This window comes from Felis catus, chromosome B2 (genome assembly GCF_018350175.1).
Source record: "Felis catus isolate Fca126 chromosome B2, F.catus_Fca126_mat1.0, whole genome shotgun sequence".
NCBI lineage: Eukaryota > Metazoa > Chordata > Mammalia > Carnivora > Felidae > Felis > Felis catus.
In genome coordinates, this window is record NC_058372.1 from 139308161 (window position 1) to 139330580 (window position 22420).

Consider the following 22420-nt stretch of genomic DNA (forward strand, 5'->3'; position numbering starts at 1 on the left):
ATATACTCCTGTATGATGGAAAGAATGTCTAATTTAAAGTTTGTGGTTCGACTTGTTCTTTAATTGCAAAGTTCTCTTGTGTTGGTTATCAAGGGAAAAATATTTCTTTGTTATCGATGGTAGTTCAACAGTAGACCATTGGTTAATGCTGGGCTTAATTTTTGAATTGAACTTCTGTGAAGTTTAAATAATGTTATTTGAGTCAAATTTTGGCTTTAGTCAAGACAGTCAATTCTGGTTTGTTTGTTTTTTTTAACGTTTATTCATTTTTAAGAGAGAGAGAGAGAGACAGTGTGAGTAGGGGAGGGGCAGAGAGAGAAGGAGACACAGAGCCAAGGGTCCTTAGCTCTGAGCTGTCAGCACAAAGCCTGACATGGGGCTCAAACCCATGAACTGTGAGATCATGATCTGAGCTGAAGTCGGACGCTCAACCTACTGAGCCACCCAGGCTCCCCAAGACAGTCCATTCTATGTAATGATGATAAATAGCTTGATAACTTGCTTATTTTTCTTAAATGTTGACATGTAACTAACTATATATGAGCATAATATGGTCTTTACTCCATCATACGCGGTAAATGTTCTTAATGTAAGATTTCTTGAGAAAAAAGCATTTAAACATGTTTTATTTATTTACTTATTTACTTTTTAAAATTTATTTTAATATTTAAATTTTAGTTAACATACAGTGCAGTCACTACTGGTTTCAGGAGTACAATTCAGTGATTCCTCACTGACATACAACACCCAGTGCTCGTCACAAGTGCCCTTCTTAGGATACCCACTTAGCCCATCTCCTGAATATGTTTATTTCAAAAAGATATGAAATTATGATGTTATTATTTATATAACTGAATGAAATAGATGTGCTGTAGGTATCCATTTAAATGGCCAGTCCTTTAATGTTTATTATTTTACTACAAAATCTAGAAGACAAAAATGAGAAAATAAATTGTTCCTTGTTCCTCTACCGAAATACAACCCCTTTTATTTATCTCTTTTAATTTTTTTTGATTTGAGAGAGAGAGAGAGAGAGAGAAAATCTCAAACAGGCTCCATGCTCAGCACAGAGCCCTATGCGGGGCTTTATCTCATGATCCTGGGATCGTGACCTGAGCTGAAATCAAGAGTTGGATAGGTGTTCAACCAACTGAGCCACCCACCTCCAAACACAACCACTTTTAATATTTAGCTGTATTTCTTCACAGTTTTTGTTCTGTGCACATTCGGAACATAGTTACAAGCTTGATCATGGTGGTTTTGTGATCTCCGCTTTGAGCTCTGTTTCACATCTTCAGAAATGTGTACTGCTTGGTTAAAAACAACATCAAGAAGATTCAGGATTACTTGAATAATATATGACATTATAGAAAAGTGAAATATATAATCGTATGGGAAGTAAAAAAAAAAAAAGACAACGTTAAAGTTAAAACTTTAAATGTAGCACAGTTAACACTTAGTGTAAATTCTGATGTGAAGATCCTGTAAATATTATGGAACTTAAAATTTTAAATACTGAAAAGGGGTAGCTGCCAAATGAACGTTGCAGCGCCATTTCATTTGTCTCCCCCCCCCCCCCCCCCCGGCCTTTTCCTGTCCATCAGATATTTGAACCAAGTAGCAGTTAAGGATTTTCTGGAATTCTGCCATCTCAAAACTGTAACTCCCGTGAGGGAAATGTGCCTGTAGGGGGCAGCCATCTTGTTTTACATTGATGATGCAAATGCTAAGGTTAGTGGACAGTGCTAGTCCAGAATCTTTACGTGAATCTGTTGAAAATAAATTTAGTATTCAGATGGTCTCTAGTGGGTAAATAAGAAATATTCTCAGAGTGCCAAGTAATTTTGAAGATCTCTAAATTCATGGAGAACCTCTCTTGAAAATGGCATGGCTAGACTAAAATCAAAATAGCGACTTTCACTTATGCATCCTGATTGCTCAGCAATACTTACCTTGTCTGAGAGTGTAGTGAATCCAAAATCGCATTTGCCCCTCAGGGTTGTCAGAGATCTCCACAGATAGTACTTGCATGCTGTGGCTCACCAGGTGCCCTCAGTGGAGAGCAAAGGGTCATTTCTAGTCTCCAGAATGGCTCGACTGAACCATTTCTGAATGGAATCGTGGAGTAGGCTAAAGGTTGTCTGGATGAGTGTATGCTTTTTCTTTGTTTTTTTTTTTTTTTTGTTTTTGTTTTTGTTTTTGTTTTCAAATTCATACCTTCCCCTGAAAGCTGTGTTTTGTGTTACGGAATGATTGCTCTGTCATCTTCACCAGATCATTTCATGTTGGGTTTTATGTCCAGTGAACCTCTAAACTATTTGTTGAGGCTGAAACCTGATTTTAACAGGCTTGGACAATTGTAATACGCTTTTGCAGAAGTAGGAAGTGTTATTTCAATCACTTAATTGGGATCATTCAGTCAATTGACAATTCGACTAGACAAAACCGAGAAATGGTTGAGTGTTACACTGTTGATGGGTCCTGAAGGGAGGGGTAAGAGAGGTGCTTTCTGGTGATTCTCAATCATACAACACAGACAACTCCCTCTTCTGCCTTCGTGTGAGTTCGGTTCCCACTGTGGGCCCCAGGGCTGTTGAGTATGCTGTTGTTATTGTTGACCCTGCTCCCAGCGGGCTGCTCTGCCTGAGGTGTCCTCAAATGGGACAGAAAACGTCCGCCCAAAACCCCTTTCCCCTTGACCTCCCATTCTCAGAGGTCAGGGGCTGCAAGAGGGGGTGGTGTGAGAGGGAATGGCCGGTGCCAGGGGCCGTGTCGCTGCGTTGTTTCTCTCTGTTCCCAGTGCTCTCCTTTCGCTAGATCTGACCAGCCGTGGGGCCACAAGGATGCCAAATCCAAATCTCCCTTTTTATAAATCGCGTCATCAAAACGTCAGACTTCTGTAAACAAGTGTCAGTAAACAACATCCATTCCCTGCCCCTTTACTTCTATACCCATGTACAGCCTATTTCAAAATCCAGACGGAGTCACCATCCTTTTTTTCACTTGATTAAAAAAAATTGTATCACCATTACAGGTTTCCCCACTGATTGAAAGTAGGGGATTCCTGTGAAACCTTTTGTAAGAGGAAGTGTCCTAAAGCAAAGAGGCAGACACGATTAATTTATATGGAAAAAATTTTGAGCATTCCCAGACCTCAAAAATAACCTCTTAGGCTTTTCGGATACCTTCGGGCACATCTTGCTAAAGGATGCGCAAAATAAACGGAGGTAGAGCTCAGATGCTCCCAGACACGAGACCGTTCAGTGCTCAGGTGCTGAGTGTAGCTCCCAGGGAAGGAGGCTGGTGGTGCCGCTCTTGGTTGTGGGGTGTGCGTCCTGTCTCTATAATGGCTTTTTGCAAAACAGACACTGAACACGTTTTTGCTTTTCACCTGATTTCATCAAAGTGAGAATCTATAGATTTCTTTCAGTTAGCTGTAACAGGTACACATGTAGGTCTTGCATGAAAGCAAAGTAGCACATTGCGAACTGTGGAAAAGCGGGAGACACCTGTGTTTCCTTGTTTCTTAGTACCTTTAACCCTTAGTGATACGACCCAGCCGTGTCTCCTGGGGAGGCTAGTAATAGGGACCCTTGCTCTGTATAGTTTATATTTAATGGTTATATAGATATTCTTAGTCTGTAGCACCCTGCTAAGGATATAGTATCGCTTAATGAATTTTCCTTTCCTCTATTAGAGAATTTTTTATTTTTATTATTAGAGAGTGCGAGTGGAGGAAAGAGGCAGAGAGGGAGAGGGAGAGAGAGAGAGAGAGAGAGAGAGAGAGAGAATCCAAAGTAGGCTCTATGCACAGTGCGGAGCCTAGTGAGGGGTTCATTCCCAAAACCCCGGGATCATGACCTGAGCCAAAATCAATATTTGAATGCTCAACCGACTGAGCTACCCAGGTGCCCCTGCCTTTTGTCTGTATTAGATATAGTCCTTTAATAATAGTTGAGAAGTGTTTGATCTGCAATACAAAAACCATAATATTAAGGTTGTATCTCTTCCCTCATTAAATAACAATTTAAAGTTCTTTAGAAGTTAAGAAATTATATCCACCAAAGCATTTTTTATTAACGGAACTTATGTCAGACTTTGAAAATAAATTTTGCTGGGGAGCCTGGGGGAGGGGTTGGTTCTTAAACGTCCGATTGGCTCAGGTCATGATCTCACGGTTCATGGGTTTGGACCCTGTACGGGGGGGCTCTGTGCTGACAGCTCAGAGCCTGGAACCTGCTTCGGATTCTGTCTCTCTCTCTCTTTGTCTGCCCCTCCCCCACTCATGCTCTGTCTCTGTCTTTCAAAAATAAATAAACATTAAAAAAAAAAAGAAATTTTGCTAAAAAAGCTATTGATGGCCAGAATTAAGCTTAGTGCTTATTTAAATTGGGCTCAAATTACCAAATGATCTTCTTGTGATTTAATTGCTAGGTCCCACCAGTGCTATCGTGGATGAGAGGCAAATATTCAATCTGTTTTTTAAAGCATATGAGCTTAAACATTTATTCCTATTTTCACTAAAATTTGCCTGTAGCATAGGGACACTGAAAAAATTCTTTTGACTTCTACGGCTACTTTAATGGTGTATTTATCATTTCTGTGCGACAGTACTCAGATAACTAGGTTTAAATTGAGTTGCTGGTGGAATTAGAGATATTTGTATTTTGTGTCTCTGGGACTTAAAATTCTGCCTATAGCTAGTTGAATAATATTTCACTAGTTTTCCTCTGCTAATCATTCTTGGAGTGTATTTACAAGTTGCACATCTATTTGCATATAGTCAGTGTATCATGTCCGTGAGCGGCACAGAAAGGCAGCCTCTCCTGAGCCTTGGTAGGGAGGGGTCACAGGCATTTTTAAATATTCCTGTCTAATTGGTGCATCCTGTAACAGTCCCAACACTGAGTCATCCTCATTCAAAATCTGTTAAGTTTGGAGTAAAGCCAGTCTTATTTGAGCATTTTTGAAAGGACATTTTGGCGAGCCCAAAATGAAAGCTTTTCATAGAGTACTTTCTGATGAGCAATAATGAGTCGCAAGCCGTGTTCGTGTTCGAAGGGAGGTGTTTGTTATGGAGATAGTGACAACAAATCCCCTACTGGGGCTCTGGCCCACAGCTACCCCAGCAGCTTCACTGCAGAAATAGTGGAGCCCGGAGGCCTTGGCTGTCTGTCTTGGAAAATTGGCTTGGGGCGTCCCAACTTTCTGTGGCTGCGAGTGAATGAAGTATTGTCACATGAGTCATTAGCTCCAACGTTAGTAACGTTGGTTTCTTAAATGGAAAATGTGAATGAAACCCACTTACTCCTGAACATAACCTAGTAGTCTGTTGAAATAGAGTTAGGAGTGTGGAATCCTCCACAACCTACATACGTGTACAGATAGATAGGTCTTTGTTTGCCTTTCAGATCAACTGATGTTTGGGCATCGGCCCAAGAAGGAGATAAACACTTTTCTCCTCCATGACATTTTACTGTTATTAAGAAAACCAAGAGCATGTAACTCCTTTTGTGTTTTCTCCTCATCTCACTTGCTAATAGACTTTCCTTTTATCAGCAACTGTGGTAGAGGGCCCATTTGTGACAGCCAGATTGTGATTTTGCTACTCACTTCCCTTCAGTGATCCAAGTAGTAATTACAAGCCATTTGATCCAAAAGCATCTGCTGTGAGAACATGCGGAGTTTCAATTTTCTCTCCTTGAGGCACACTGAGCATAAGTAATTTGACATGTGCTTTCAGGACCATTAATGGAATAGTAATAATAAACGCTTCTGTAGAAGTCGCCTCCAAGGAAGGCAGACCTTAGCTAGTGGGTCTGTAGTGGCCATGCCTGTGGTTCAGTGATGATGATCCCATCATCTCGTGGATGGCCAGAGCTGACCACACGGTGGTCTGGGCCCCGGTAGCTCCCCAGGGTTTTGAAACAAAGGATGGTTCTCAGGCAGTTCTTGACAGCGGCCATTGTCGAATTTTGGTGGTTAAGGCTAGTAGGATGTGATTCTGCAGTCCCGACTGAATTTCAGAACAGCGCCTTTGCATTGTACCAGCCCTTTACAGTTTATGTGCCTTCAAACGCCATTCCTCACACCAATCTCCTGACCTCCCCATGAAGCTGGAAGGTTTTAGCCCCCCTTTAAATGTGAAGAAACGGAAGCCCAGAGACATTAGATAAGCAGCCTACCCCAACGCTGGGATTTGGCCGGATTGATCGTCTGTTATAATTTTGCTATGTTCATCTTCTCCAGGAACGGGAAACCTTGAGCGGGCTAATTGGGAACTAGTTTTTAGTGGGGAGGAGTGTGGGGAGAGCTGGGGGAGGAGGCAGGTTGGGGGTGCACAGCCTTGGTGGAGAAGCCGACCATGGGCTTCTGGATGAGTGGTTCAAAGATGCACAGAGCGCCTCTGCAAAGGATAGTCTGGCAACAGAGCTTTCCAGATGGCTTAGTTTGTTTGCTTGCTTTCAAGATTCTCTGTTCGTCTTAGGAAAAAGAATACGGGAGAATATTTTGTCTGGCTTATTGAAAGTAAAGCCATGTATGTATATTCTCGGCCTGGATGGACAGCACTGACCCTTGAGGGAATCAGTTTAGTTTTCACTCCAAGTGGGCAAAGCTCACGACAACGTAGGAGGTCTGTAAACACCTAGCCTTTTCTTTTTTTCTCATTCTAATTCACTAATCAGCTCCATATTCCTGATATTTCTTTGGAATAACCAGATTTTTACCTTTCTTTAACTGCATGTTTGAGGTTGTGTGTTATGCACAGGACAAAATTGCATTTGAATTTTCATTGCAGGATCTCCTGAGAGGCTAGGAATCTTCCAGAGCCTTGGCTTTGATAGGCATCATCTCTTCCATCATTTACTCAATCTTAGGTCAGTGGTGAGACTCGGGAAAGGATTCCATGGAGCAGCTGTAGGCACAAAGCCTTGTTTAATTGAATAGAATGTGAATAGTCTGTCCTTCCTTCCACTTTGGCCTTTACCTGCAGCCTTTCTCTGGTCCAGGACTTCTTCCCCTTCAATAATCTCCTATTTCTTTTCTTGAAACTTAGGGAAGATTGAGTGTATAAATCTTGACACTGTATAAATAGGGCAGCTTTCGCCTTTCAAGCCTATGTATGACTGTGAATTTCTAGTTGCATCCAATTCAGTACCCATGTGCTGGATATGTGGTGGATGCAGAATGCACTGTGTCAAGGGTCAAGGGAGACTCAGAGTTGGAAAGACAGCCTCTGCTCTCTGCTTGGGGATGTGACAGTGGCCTGAAAATGACTGTCCAGTTAGCTGGGCATAGCTGACTGCTACAACAGGGATATAAAGACCGTAGACTCATTTTTAAAAATTAATTAATGAATTAGTTAATTTTAACATTTATTTATTTTTGAGAGACAGAGAATACAAGCAGAGGAGGGGCTGAGAGAGAGGTAAGCACAGGCTCCAGGCTCTGAGCTGCCAGCACAGACCTCGACGTGGGGCTCGAACCCATGAACTGTGAGATCATGACCTGGACCAAAGTCAGATGCTTAACTGACTGAGCCATCGAGGTGCCCCTATTCATTTAGTTTTAAAGTTTATTTATTTATTTTGAGAGAGTGGGGGGGGGTGCGGAGAGAGAGAGAGAGAGAGAATGAATCTCAGGCAGGCTCTACACTGTCATCAGAGAGCCCAGTGTGGGGCTTGAACTCGTGAATCATGAGATCATGACCTGAACCATATCAAGAGTTGGGCATTTAACCAACCGAGCCACCCAGGAGCCCTGACAGTAGACTCCTTTAATTGAGTAGAATTAGGGGTGCGAGGGAAGGGAGCAGGAGAGACTTCATTAGTGGCAGAGGGGGTAGCAGTTGAAACAAGGCTGAGGGATGTATGGGGTTCAGCCCTGAAGCTATGGGAAGATAAAGCAGGCAAAGGAAATGAAAATGAATAAGGTTCTGGAGGCCAGAGGGTGCTGGGAGTGTCAGGTGAGCCATTTTGTCCAGTTAGAACGGTAGTGTGTGTGGGTGGAATAACAGAATAGAATCCAGAAAGGTTGTGTGTCCATTTCGTGGGGAGGTAACTGCCAGGTTGAGATTTCTGTAGTGCAGTGGTCGTGAGCACAGACTGCAGCCAGGTTTCTAGGTTTCAGACCCCCATAGTACCAACCATCCCAGCTCACCGTGTGAGCTTGGGCTTGGGCTTGGGCAAGTTTCTAGACTTTGCTGAGCCTCGTTTTCCTCAGCTGTTCCACAGAGGGTCAGGACAATGCATAGAGGGGTGTTAGTAGTGAGCGAACTGATAGCATGTGAAAAGCTGATTCCATCCAGGGGCGCCTGGCTGGCTCATTCAGTAGAGCATCACGCGACCCTCGATCTCAGAGGCGTGAGTTCAAGCCTCATGTTGTGTGTGGAGCCTACTTAAAAAAACCAAAAAGGCTTATTCCATCTGGCCCCGCGTAAGGCAGGTGCTCTGTGATGGACAGTGAAGGATGGGGACAGGAGGGCAGGAAAGTCGTGAGTTTGCATTTCTCGTGTGCCCCCCCCCCCCCCCCCCCCCCCCCGTCGATCTTCAGTTACATTTTTCCTGTTCTGCTCTCAAAGTGCAGGATTAAATTGCTTTGCAGGAGTACTGGACTTCCCTCCTCTTGGCCTGGCTTCTTGTGTGGTTTCTTACTCCGCAGTGACCTCTGCTGGGCTTTTACTTTGCTTCCGAGCAAGCGTGGTTTGAGAGGTGAGGTCTGTACCTTTAAGGCGGTACCTGCTCATGGCTGATGCACCTGGCTGAAATCACTCCCCAGAGACAAAGTATCCGGAGGTTGAATCAGAGAAGGACAAGCCATCTGTATGAGATAGGATCCTTCAGGGGAAAGCGGGTCCGTGCTGGTTTCCTGCTCCTTGGCTGCAGGCATCTATCTGTTCCTCTCTTTTTCTCTTTGGTTTGGCACGTGAGGTGGATACTCATTCTGGGCTATGATCATCTTCCCAGAAAATGACAGATCCACGACAGATCTGGAAACATCACTGTAAAGAAGAATACCACATTTTCCAAAAGGCAACACAGACAACTTGATTCTTCCTTTGCTTTTCTTAAACCTGTTCTTTTGAAATCTTTAACGTACCTATTCTACTTTTTTAATCCTGCGTTGGAGGAATTTTTGCTCTCAGGGTTTTTTTTTTTTTTTAATGCATGACATTCAAAGTAAAGTCATCCATTGATGATAACTTTAATGTATGATAGGTAGGATATAATAATGTGATCATATTGAATCTATATGTAACATTTTCTAGTGCATCAGGTACTTTCACATCTATATTTTTTGCTTGCAGAATCTGTATTAATGAACTTAAGTAATTATATTATTAATGTCCCCTTTTACAGAATAGGAGACAAGGCTCAGTACGTGAATGTCCTGTCCTACTATTAATTAAACGGTAGAGTGTGTAACTTGAATATCAGGGTTTTTTTTACTTCTAATCCCCAAGTCTTTTCTACCAGGCTAGTGTAAGAACCTAACCAGAGGACAACATTTCCGAGTTGCTTAATAAATGTTAACCGTTTTTGTTTATAAATCATGTTAGCATGAGGTTATCAAATTACCATGATAATGGGGTCTAGGGAAGTAAATATCTTGGGGAAAAGCTTCCTTTTAAAGGTGGTATGTTTGGAGATGCTGATTTTTAAGTGTCTAGATGTGAAATAACTGAAAGAAAGAAAAAAAAATGTCTCCAGGATTAGAGGCTGATTTGAAAAAAGCAAGTAGAAATGAGAGAGAAGAGAAACATGCTTGGATTAAGTGCAGTTCAGGTTCAATTGTGGGCCGGCATCAGTGGCCATAAACAAGAGCGTGTTGAAATTCACTGGGGTCAGGAATGCAGATTTCACAGGGCCCTTGTCAACAGGCAGTTCCAGACCCGCGAGCGTGGATGCCAAGCACGCTTGTAGCCACAGTGTCGTGTTCTAACTTGGGCTGAGTGGCAGATGGCACGTGGCTAGGACACCGGATGAGGAATCCATTGTCTTCCAGTCAGCCTTCCTGGGCTTTAGTTTTTGTGGGTCCAGTGATTGAAGAGACACCGGGCTTGCCTGTCCCAGAGGTTTAGGAGAAGCCAGACATGCAAGAACTGCGTCAGGGCTTTCTATAAAATACACCATGAATCCGGGGGGCATTTTTTTTTAAATTTTTTTTTCAACGTTTATTTATTTTTGGGACAGGGAGAGACAGAGCATGAACGGGGGAGGGGCAGAGAGAGAGGGAGACACAGAATCGGAAACAGGCTCCAGGCTCTGAGCCATCAGCCCAGAGCCTGACGCGGGGCTCGAACTCACGGACCGCGAGATCGTGACCTGGCTGAAGTCGGACGCTTAACCGACTGTGCCACCCAGGCGCCCCCGGGGGACATTTTTTTAGTAGTGTCTGTCCTTTGTTTATCACATCTGTCTATATTTCCTTGTGGTGTCTGAAAACAGGTTGATGAACTGCTGCATATATACGGTTCAACAGCTGATGGCGTTCCCCGAGACAACACATGGGAAGTCCAGACGTGTGTTCATTTTCAAGATAATCAAGGAGTTACTGTAACGATCAAGCCAGAACATAGAGTAGAAGATATTTTGACTCTGGCGTGCAAGGTAATGGGTTTGGCTGCAGAACTGTGTCTCCGTAGAAATAATCGTTAATGTTGCCCTCCTATGCCGAAAGATTAACATCTGTTAATCAACATGCTTATTAATAGTCCTGTTTATTAACTTAATTCGCATTCTCCTCTTCCGTCTTTTAGCAGAATGAGTTGTTAGGTTATGGCCCCTTGCCTTCGTGAAGAGAACCTGAGCTGTTTTACTGAAATTTATATATGCCTTTAGAATTAAATGGAGACGTATTAGAATAATTTTTAACATCTAGAATAATTTTGAAGACTGTTGTTATTGAAATTCCTTAGAGACGCTGCTCTGGAAGAAAGTGGCATAAACTTGGAAGTAGTTTGATTTAATCCTAAACAGTTTTACCGAGTTTCTCCAGACTGAACAAGTAACTTGATACGCCATTCACAGTTGCGGCCTGGAGATTGTCATGAGATGATGTTTCACTCATTATTCAAACTGGGTTTTCCTTCCGAAAAGAACATTTATGCCAAGTCTTAAAAAACCTTCTGAGATAAGACTCCACGTCAGAGCAGATGTTTTTAATCCACCAGGTGGCGTAGCAGAGCTGAGCTATTTTTAAGTTTTCAGAGAAAATGCCATCAAATACATGGTAAGAAAAAGCATGTAGACTTTGGTAACTCTTTACCAGGTACACAGTAGGTGTGGATGATCTTTAATTTATTTATCTTTTAATTTTCTTGCTTTGACTGCAGCCTTAGGATACCATTTATATATGTAGCTTGCATTCTTATGAAAATTTCCTTTCGCTCTGTCATGTAAGGTTTTTATTCAGACAGCCCACAATATTGCTTTATACCCACAGCGTCAGTTATGAGGTTCATAAGTCTTCTAAATGCCGGAGGATACCAGAAGCAGTAGTGGGTCAATTAGATCCAGTTACATAGGCCTGGGATCAATTCCTGAACGAACAAATGAGTGCGTGCATATACCCTTTCCTTTTGAAAAAATTTTGTAGTACGCAATCCTAATTCTGTGACTGTTCACATTTCGCAAATTAGTAATGAGAAACAACTTCAAGCTAGGTGAAACCAATGTATAAAAGGGTAGTATTTGCTGAGATGGTAAGCTCTATCAGGTGTATACTACCATAACTTCTTAAAAGTACATCTCCTGCCTTTCTTTAGTGACAAGCAGTATCATTTAGAGAAAACCTCTTTATTAAAAAAAAAATTTTTTTTACTGTTTGTTTATTTTTGAGAGAGAAAGAGACAGAGTGTGAGTGGGGGAGGGGCAGAGAGAGAGGAAGACACAGAATCCGAACCAGGTCCAGGCTCTGAGCTGTCAGCACAGATCCCGACAAGGGGTTCGAACCCATGAACCGTGAGATCATACCTGAGCCAAAGTCAGACCCTTAACTGACTGAGCCACCCAGGTGCCCCTTTAGAGAAAACATTCTTAAAAATAATGATCTGTGCCTTCTTTCTTTTTTTGCACATTTAAATTTGAACTCATATATGGGTTTAAACTCCACAAGCTACATACGGTATCTCCTTCAGGGATTTCCACTTTGATTTTGAATGAACCATGATGAGTTTAGAAAGAACATGCAAAATCTGAGTAGCTGTCATTTTCTCCACAGATGCGGCAGCTGGAACCCAGCCACCATGGCCTGCAGCTTCGAAGATTAGTAGACGAAAACGTCGAGGACTGCGTCCCCGCGCCATACGAATGTATGCAAGAGCAGGCAAGTGGTGTGCATTTAGAAAGGCTTTAGAAAGGGAACTTTGAGCCCCATCCATGGCCTCTTGATTTTAGAAGTATGTGGTTGGGGGGGCGGCGGCGGGGGCGGGTCTTCGTTTGAATTTGGCATCTAGTTTGAAAATCATCGAAGTAAGTTTCCAAGACACCGTGACATTAAATTTTCTGATTTTGTTGTTTTCCTTTTGTAGGTTTATGATGAAATAGAAATCTTTCCCCTAAGCGTTTATGATGTGCAGCTCACGAAGACCGGCAGTGTGTCTGACTTCGGTGAGCCTAGGATCCCCCGTCAGGGAACCCCTGTCCATCCTCACTTAGTTTGCCCCGGGATCTCGGACCTCATTTTTTAAAATTTATGTTTACGTTTTAGTGTAAACTATGACCCTGGTTTCTGAACTTCCTTTCTCTCCTTTCATCTCTGTTTATTTATATTGGGCTAAAAAGAGAGGCATTAACACTGGGGAAAAATGCCAAAGTAATTAAAAGGAACGATGAGTTTGAAGTGATGGTGATTAAGAGTAACAACGAATCTCCTGCGTGCGAGGTGCTGTTCTAGGCTGGGTAACTTCTGATTCACCCCCCATGTCTTTGGTCTCAGCTTTTTACCTGCCTGGAATGCTGCCCCTCACGGTTCCCCTGCCCCATTTCCTCTTTTCTGTGTAAATCCACCATGCCTTCCAAGAGCTAACTGGAGGTCTTAACTTTTTTTTTTTTAATGTTTGAGAGAGAGAGAGAGAGAGAGAGAGAGAGAGAGAGAGAGAGAGAAGAGAAGAGAAGAGAGTGGGGGAGGGGCGGAGAGAGAGAGAGAGAGTCCCAAGCAGGCTCTGTACTGACAGCATAGCACAGAGCCTGATGTGGGGCTCGAACCCAAAAACCATGAGATCATGACATGAGCCGAAATCAAAGTCGGACGCTTAACCAACTGAGCCACCCAGACACCCCATGAAGCTCTAACTTTCGTAAAGAATGCTTATCTAATTGCCTTACCTTCAATTTAAAAATTAATAGTCAGTGTTACCCAAGTCACTTTGTAATATTTGATCCTTGCATTTCCATGTGTATGTATTTAAACTTGGCTTTGAGCTCCTCATGGACTGTGCTCTTGTCTAAATGTTCATTTCAATATTTTGTTCTGTCTTTTACCATGGGCACTCAATAATTAGACGTGATCAGTACACACCTCCATAAAAGACTATTTCTTGTTGGATACGTTGATGTAATTTTTCCCCTTGAAATGAATCCACCTGATCAAATTCCAGTCATTGTAATATGTTAATGTTTTCTTGTGATTTGTTCTTTGTTGGTTTTTTTTCTTTTAATTGCTATAATGGACATGCTCTTTGTTTGTTAATTTACATAGTCTGACCAATGCTGTGTTGGTTTTCCCTTTGAAGCCTTCTTAGCATTTTGTCTGTATTCTTGTGGCCTCCACTCTACTTTCCGTGGTGGGTATTTGTGAATCTTCTTTGTGTTTTGAATAACTGAAGATACTTACAAAGATCCCCTTTCGTGACCACCATCTGCAAGGCTCTGCCTGAGGCACAGAGGAAACAGGGAAACGTCATTCTTTTTGTTGGCAAAGAACTCACCTTATTCTGGGACCTAGTCAGGGAAACGAGTGCTCCTAACTATGGAATCCCAGACAAAGGCCCTCTCCGAGTGCGTTCTGAGGAGGAGCTGTCTCACCTGGGTTTTTGCGTGTGGTCACATTTAGGGCAAGTATGGTATCCATCCAAGTGGTTTTTTACCTACTTAAAATGCCTAACCCCATATAGAGTTGTTTCTTAACAAACATTTTGTATTCGAATTTTATTTATTTCAGTAAGAATATCCTCTGGTTTCAACTTCTAGAAAATTTTTTTGAAAATGTAGTGAAATACACATAACAGAGTTTACTACTGTAACCATTAAGCACGGTTAAAAATGACCGTTCAGGGGGCGCCTGGGTGGCGCAGTCGGTTAAGCGTCCGACTTCAGCCAGGTCACGATCTCGCGGTCCGTGAGTTCGAGCCCCGCGTCGGGCTCTGGGCTGATGGCTCGGAGCCTGGAGCCTGCTTCCGATTCTGTGTCTCCCTCTCTCTCTGCCCCTCCCCTGTTCATGCTCTCTCTCTGTCCCAAAAATAAATAAAAAACGTTGAAAAAAAAATTAAAAAAAATGACTGTTCAGTGACATTAAATACATTCACGTTGTGCAGCCATTAACATCGTCCATGTTCAGAGCTATTTTCATCTTGCAAAACTGGAACTCTGTACCTATTAAACAATCACTGCCCATTCCTCCTCCCCCGGCCCCTGCCCCCCACCATTCTGCTTTCTGTCTGTATGAATTTGCCCTGAGTACATTACATTAAGTGGAAACCTACAGTATTTGTTCTTTTGTGACCAGCTTATTTCACAGAACATAATGTCCTCCAGGTGTGGCCGTGTTACAGCATGCATTGGAATCTCTTTCCTTCTTATGAGTGAATAATTCCTCTCTATGTCTACACTGCGTTTTGTTTTCCATTCATCTGGTGGGAGATGGTTGGCTTGTTTTCACCTTTCAGCTATTGCAGATAATGCTGCTCTACACATGGGTAGATTGTCTCCACTTTTGAATAGGGTTGTGCGCTCATGTTAAACCTTTTGATCTGACATGTTCCCCTTTTCCTGCCCCTGCTAGATAATGTGTGTTTTCAAATTACTTGTGATTTGACTTTCTTGACACTGTGTACTTGTGAGAATAGATGTCCGGGGGAATACTGCCGATTGAGTTGGAGAAATTAATTAGTGTGCTGAATTTAGACTTGTTTTTTTCTCTTCTTTTCACTCCTAGGGTTTGCAGTGACAGCGCAGGTGGACGAGCATCAGCATCTCAGCCGAATATTTATAAGTGACGTTCTCCCTGACGGCTTGGCATATGGAGAAGGTCTGCATGGCACGCGGTGTCTCTGTTCTCTCTTAATTCAAAACTATGGAATGCAGTCTGCCTAGGGAAATTTTCTTCTTACAGTTCTGTCAGAAAATGGTTTGTTCTAGAATTAAAAATAAAGTAAACTTAATAGTTTAATTGAAAAAGCATATGCATAGGGCACCTGGGTGACTTAGTCGGTTGAGCGTCCAACATCGACTCAGGTCACGATCTCATGGTTTGTGAGTTCGAGCCCTGCATCAGGCTCGCTGCTGTCAGCGCAGAGCCCACTTCAGATCTTCTGTTCCCCCCTCTCTCTGCCCCTCCTCCGCTCACACTGTCACATTCAAAAGTGAATAAAACATTTTTAAAAATTAAAAAGAAAATGCATATGCATATGTATGTGCATAGAGTATTTGTGTGTGGGGCATGTGTTTTGAAAGAGACTACGTACACATACAGAGACAACATATATATGCATATACGCACACACACGCACACACACAGACACATGCATGTGTACAGACAGTTGGAGAAAGAAAGTGGAAGAAAACAAGTGTTATTTCACAGGGCATTTAACATCAGGTAGAGGAACAAAGAGCTTTCCTGGCTGGCTCGTTCGGTAGAGCATGCAACTCTTCATCTTGGGGTTGTGAGTTCAAGTGCCACATTCGGTGTGAAGCTTACTTAACCCCTGCCCCCAGAAAACCCAAAACTGTTCCTCCTCCTCCTTTTTTTTTTTTTAATGTTTGTTTATTTTTGAGAAGGGAGAGTGGAGGGGCAGAGAGAGGGGAGGAGAGAGAGAATCCCAAGCTGGCTCCGTGCTGTCATTGCAGATCCCAATGCGGGGCTTGAACTCACAAACCACGAGATCATGACCTGAGCCGAGGTGACGCTTAACTGACTGAGCCACCCAGGCGCCCCCACAGAACCGTTCCTTCCAACCCCGGTCTTGAGTGGGCTGAAATCTGTTATCAGTGGCATCCACATGCTGTACTCTTCAGCACTTTGTTTGAAGACCTCAGCGGAACGGTCCCTGCGGACACATGGCTTGAGCTCGTAGCCGTCCTCCTCCTTCATGTTAAAATATCTCTTCCAGTCATCTCTTTTTTTTTCTCCCTCTGTTTCCTCTTGCTTGTTCTCAGGGTTGAGAAAGGGCAACGAAATCATGACCTTAAATGGGGAAGCTGTGTCTGATCTGGACCTTAAGCAGATGGAGACCCTGTTTTCTGAGAAGAGCGTGGGGCTCACTCTCATCGCCCGGCCGCCAGAGACAAAAGGAAACTTGTGTTCTTCCCGGTCAGACAGCGACTTGTTCTCAAAGGACCAGAAGAGTCTGCTGCCCCCTCCAAACCAGTCCCAGCTTCTGGAGGAATTCCTGAATAACTTTAAAAAGAATACAACCAATGGTAAGGCTCTGTTCCTCTCCCTTCTTCATTGCTGCTATCAACAGTTGATATTTTGAAGCTGTACTTTTGCTTGCAAACTTAGGTTTTTTAGGCTGTTCGAAGAGTGTTTTGTCACTTATTAGGGGGGCACAGATGCCAACCAAGTAGATTTAATAAAAATCCCATGCACTGTAGAAATTGGAACACTTTCACGAAAAAGAAAATAAATTTCTGCACAAAATAATATTCTTTAAAATCGCAGAATCTTTAAAAATCACCCACAGTGTTTTGTATTGTAATTGCTCTGTGATTGCAGATAAACAAAAGCCAACATAAATGCCAAAGTTGATTTTCTATTCAGTCGACTCTAAGGCAAAAACATTCTGCAGCAATCTCTTAGGTTCTTAGAAGAGTTGATACAATTTAATTCTGTCTCTTTTGTTAAGTACTGTTTTCTCAGTAAACTGCAAACTTTTTTTTTTAAAGGTTAAATTTTTTTTTAATGTTTACTTTTGAGAGAGAGCGAGCCTGAGCAGGGGAAGGGCAGAGAGAGAGGGAGACACAGAATCTGAAGCACAGAATCTGAGCTGTCGGCACATAGCCTGACGCGGGGCTCGAACTCACGGACCGCAAGATCGTGACCTGGCTGAAGTCGGACGCTTAACCGACTGCGCCACCCAGGCGCCCCAACTGCAAACTTTTAATGTAGGCCATAAATTTTAAAATTTTGCCAACGCTTAAAAATGGAAAGCTGTATGCCAGCTTATTTTTCTAAAGGTAAAATTTCCATATGAGGAATTAATCTGAAGGTGTGGATTTCTGAGCTTATTATTCATGCGTACTTCATATGTTGCAGGCAAGTAAGTCAGAGGCTCCAGCTAATACTGAAAACCTGTAGTTTCCCTTTGTATTCCTGGGGGAAGCTGGTCAAGCCCCCACACAAGACTGAGCATAGGGTCTTTATTGTTATGTGCACACAAGGGAGTTTTTATTCTTAATTGCGGTGATAACAGATTTCCGACTGACATCTCTGCATGATTACCAGAAATGAATGAAAAACACAAAAAGAGGAGTTGTTCAGATTTAATTATAAAGCAAGTTTATTAGGTCATTTTTGGAACTAAAAACATCAGATGTAAGATTTGTGATTCAATAAGGTGTAGAGTGCTTTCTCCTCCTCTCTTGGGACTGTACTCCAATTTAAAATGCCATTAAATTGACTCTTGGCATACAAAAACGGGTGTCATAAAGCAAAAATCATGATGGAACTAATTAATTACTTGGTTATATTAGGGCCATCACTCAGTGACCCTGGGCTCTGTTACAGGCCTGAGTGTTCTGTATAACACATGCCTATGTCCGTTCATTGGATTCATTATTCTTAAGGGATACGTTCACTGCCTGTTATATCTCTATGTATTTTATCATAATAAGAAATCATTGCAGAGTCTGTAGCACTTTTGGTACTGTAAGAATAAATTTCTGTAGAAAGCAGCGAAAGTGGCAAATTTACCTTTTTTTTTTTAAATAGTAACGATCAAGCGGGTCAGCTAAACTTATTTATTACCCCATTTGTTTGTTTTGTGCAGAAACAGTACAAAGAGGTCCTAGGTCAGAAAGCTGTTGTATTATTTATCCCAGGTAGCCATTCTAATGCTCGAAGCCTTTCTAACTTCCCTAAGGGATACCGATGCCTGTGTATACACGTGGCTCAGCTGGTCAGACTGGTCATGCTTTTCCACAGCTGGTCTTCTTCCAGGTCCCTCCACAGCCACAGTACGTCCGTCTGCTCGTCCGTCCCAAGACGGCGCTCTCCTGCCATCCGGGGAGAGCCCCCTGACCCCTCCCTGGTTTCCTGGGAGACCGTGTGCCCAGCGGGGCTGAATCGTTCTCCCCAGGATCCCGCCACCACCCTGTGCCTGGGGTTCTGCTGTCTCTGCCCCTTGCTGTTCCACAATAACGTGTTTATGTTGGAAACAGAACAGTCATAATGGGCTGCTTCCCCAAACACTTGGCAAATTTATTTGCTTTCTTCATTTTCTTTTTTTTTTTTTTTTTAAGTCTATTTATTTTGAGAGAGTCAGTGTGAGTGGGGAGGGGCAGAAAGAGAGGGAGAGAGAGAATCCCAAGCAGGCTCCGTGCCGCCAGGGCAGAGCCCTGTGTGGGGCTGGAGCGCACGAAACTGAGAGATGATCTGAGCTGAAGCCAAGAGTTGGACGCTTCACCGACTGAGCCACCCAGGCGCCCCTATTTACTCTTTTGAAGTAGTTGTGTAGCTTATAAAGAAAGAAGATGCCTGCGAGTGAGCATCTCAGAAGGAAATGTGTGTGTGTTTAAGGATGGGGAAAAAGAAACTAAGGGGTAGCACGGGGTGGGGAATTGGAAGAGGAAAAGACTGAGTCCCGCATTTGTGCACCGTATCACGGTTATACTCGGGAGCCTGCGTTTGTGAAGTGGGAGGTGGGATGGCGTGGTGGCAGGCACGCAGCCTCTGAGTCAGACCTGGATTCGAGTCCTGGCTGCGCTTGCCGGTTGTGCGACAGGTGGGTAGCCAGACGCGCTGGCTTCCTTACCCACCGTGGGGACAGTCCTGAGGTGTGGACCAGTTCCTCAGGTGGTCCCCGAGGAATTGAGCCCCACTTGCATGTAGCAACCCCATTTGCACACCTTTTATGGGATTTCTCCCCTTTGGTCTCACCTTCCCTGTTCCCTCACTTGGGCCTCTTGGGATCACCTTCCAAATGAACTTGTAAACCCCTGCCCTTGGCTTGGACTCTGCTTCCGGGGGAGCCTGTACTGAAGACACTGAACCTTGATTTATCATCTGGAAGACGAGCTTTCACCCCTCAGCCGAATGGGTCACCGTGAGGGAGTCCACATCTGTGTGTGTCCAGCCCGGCTCCTTACGTGGCAGGAATTCCAAACATGGAGTCTCCTCTTCCCTCTCCTATGTAGCTTCATGTTTTATTTAAAATTACCCTAGGGGCGCCTGGGTGGCTCAGTCGGTTAAGCGTCCGACTTCAGCTCAGGTCACAATCTTGCGGTCTGTGAGTTCGAGCCCCGCATCGGGCTCTGGGCTGATGGCTCAGAGCCTGGAGCCTGCTTCGATTCTGTGTCTCCCTCTCTCTCTCTCTGCCCCTCCACCGTTCATTCTCTGTCTCTCTCTGTCTCAAAAATAAATAAACGTTAAAAAAAAATAAAAAAAAAATAAATAAAATTACCCTGTTGTCCTTTGGCCATCGAATTAGAAAAAGGTAGTCCCATTTTCTTGCTAAAAAAAAATTAAAAATTACACAAAGGAAACAACTTAAATGACTTTGATAAGCAATTTTTATATAATTTTGAGTTATAGTTAGGAGTGGGCATCTCAGAGTCTGCCTTTCCCCCAGTTTCATGTTCCCTTGGCATTACCCGAAGGCAGCCCAATACTTGAAAAGAAGGAAGATTTTCCCATTTTGTTTTCCTCTACCTGTTAATTAAAAGAAACAAACAAAAAATAAAAAAAAAAAAAAACCAAACCCCAAAACCCAGCTGGTGCTCTGGACGGGAAGACCTGTCTTTGTTGTTGTTGTTGTTTAGAAACGTAAGAATATCAGAAGATAAAAGAAGTTGTTGAGCTGTTGTTTTGATCCTATCTTGACTCTCCGTGAGGAATGTTTACTGACCCCGTATTGGGTGTTCAAAATGTGTGAGGCCCTGGGGACAAGCCACATTGAGTTTTAGGGCTTTTGGTCTACTTTTGGTTTTGTTAGGTATCCAGAAATTTATCTTTTTTTTTTTTTCCAACGTTTATTTATTTTTGGGACAGAGAGAGACAGAGCATGAACGGGGAAGGGCAGAGAGAGAGGGAGACACAGAATGGGAAACAGGCTCCAGGCTCCGAGCCATCAGCCCAGAGCCTGACGCGGGGCTTGAACTCATGGACCGCGAGATCGTGACCTGGCTGAAGTCGGACGCTTAACCGACTGCGCCACCCAGGCGCCCCGAAATTTATCTTTTTTAGCTTTAGTCTCTTGATCAGGTTAGCGCAAACAAAACAAAACCCTTTATTCTTTACGTACCTGACTGAAGAAAAGTGCTGGCCACAGTAGCAGATCCTGAGGAACCAGGGCAGTGATTGTAGCTCGCTGTTCAGCATCTTTGCTTTTCTAGAAAAGAAGCATCCTACTGGTATTTAGGACTCATTGGTATGTATGATGTTGAGGAAAATGGTTCCCAGGCTTTGTGATGCTTAAGGCTCAACCTGATGAACTTGAAATGCACATTCCTGGGTCTGGCTGTCAGCTTCCTTCGGAAGTCTGGGGTACCGTGAGCTTCCTTGTTAAGTGGGCTCATTCACGCGGCCCTGGGGCCATTACTCTAAAGGAGGCAGGTCTCTACCTGAGAGGTAGGACCTACCTTTTCTTGAAGCCTTGTGTGCCAAGGGTTTGGGGATGAAATGAGATCATCTGTGTGAAGTTCTCAGCAAATGATAGCTGCTGTGTTTGTGTGGTGTTCTCTCAGTGAGGGTTATACTCCCCAAACCACCACCACTGTCCTAAGTGGCTCAGGATGCGGCAAGTTGACTTGTTAGCTCGAGTGTTCCGCAGCCCACTCTCAGGAGACACTGGCCGGTTCAGCCAGTTGAGTACACCGAGAAGCGAAGAACTTCGCAGAGTCACTGGCTTGGCTGTGATCTTCCTGTGATCCTCTGTGAAGAGTGGAGTAGATAGGAACGCGTCGAGAATTGAGGAGCATTCAGTATTAAGTTCCTTGGTTTCCTTAGAATGGATGACCACTTGATCCCTGCTTTTAAGGGTTTGAATTTCTGTTCGGCTTACCCACAGTGGAAAGAGAGGAAATGTATATATAGGCTGTGTTTGACTTTGAGCAGAAAAGTCCTCTGTAAAGACTTATTACAGAGAGGTTAATTTTGCCACCGGAATCCCCCAAAGAGGCTGGTGTTAGTTTTGAGCCAACAAGGCCGCCATTGAGTGAGTTGGGTGTGCGAGCCCTCATCACACCAGGTTCCTGTTAATGCCATTTTTGTGGTTTATATGGAAAATCCTTTTCTGGGGTATACCATCTTTTGAGAAATTCCAACAGCTTTTAAGAGAGTCTCCTTGGGCATAGAGTTCCTGAAGAAAGTCTTTCTGTCAACACCAAGCTTGTTGTGTCATTAACGTAGTCTCTGTCCATAAACAGCGATTAACACTGTGCTGTGAAGGTCCAGGTATACTTGACAGGAGCCAAATAGAGACCTGTGTTCCTGCTCCCGCTTTGACAATATCAGCCCAGCGGTGCTTATCCGATGATGAAGGTAGTTGAAGCCTAAGGTTCTTTTTTTTTTAATTCCTCACCCAGCTTTGAATCAGTCTCTTTCTAAAATTGATGTATGAGTAGTGTAGGTCACACTACCAGAAGCCACTTAGATGCAGATTTGCTCTTTGGAAGGAATTGCTCCTGGGACTGAACGTGCCCCTTCTACAGCTTTCCACCAGCGGAGGAATTCCAGAGCCAGCTCTGATGTGGCAAACTCACTAATTTCCTGTTTATGAGGATGAAGGCGCTTGGGCTTCCATAGCCTGGTATAGGATGACGAACAGCGCTTAGCCCAGGGAGTGCTCTGTTTGTGCGCGAAACTGCTGTTACTGAGTCTGACTGGCTGACACCCCAGATCCCCAGATGTAAAAGCATATGAGTTCCTAAAGGTGTCTGGTGCATTCAAATTTGGTTTAAAAAAATGAGTGAGAAATATACCACTTTTACCAGGACACAGAGAACTTTGGTATCAGAAATCTTTGTTCCTTATAATGGTGCCA

General features: G+C 43.4%; 1 protein-coding gene across 19 annotated transcripts in view; it reads left to right on the forward strand.

The window, feature by feature from the left end:
• TIAM2 (TIAM Rac1 associated GEF 2) overlaps window positions 1–22420 on the forward strand; it is a 325018-nt gene that overhangs the window by 243932 nt on the left and 58666 nt on the right. For 17 of the 19 annotated variants that reach the window (XM_045058261.1, XM_019831415.3, XM_045058262.1 and 14 more), the window contains 5 exons: window positions 10449–10610; window positions 12223–12327; window positions 12533–12611; window positions 15157–15249; window positions 16377–16640. In XM_045058261.1, the coding sequence (XP_044914196.1) occupies window positions 10449–10610; window positions 12223–12327; window positions 12533–12611; window positions 15157–15249; window positions 16377–16640 (703 nt within the window). Of the gene's footprint in view, window positions 1–1713; window positions 1732–10448; window positions 10611–12222; window positions 12328–12532; window positions 12612–15156; window positions 15250–16376; window positions 16641–22420 lie in introns of those variants that run through there. The other 2 variants (XM_045058272.1, XM_019831421.3) reach the window with 2 other exon arrangements.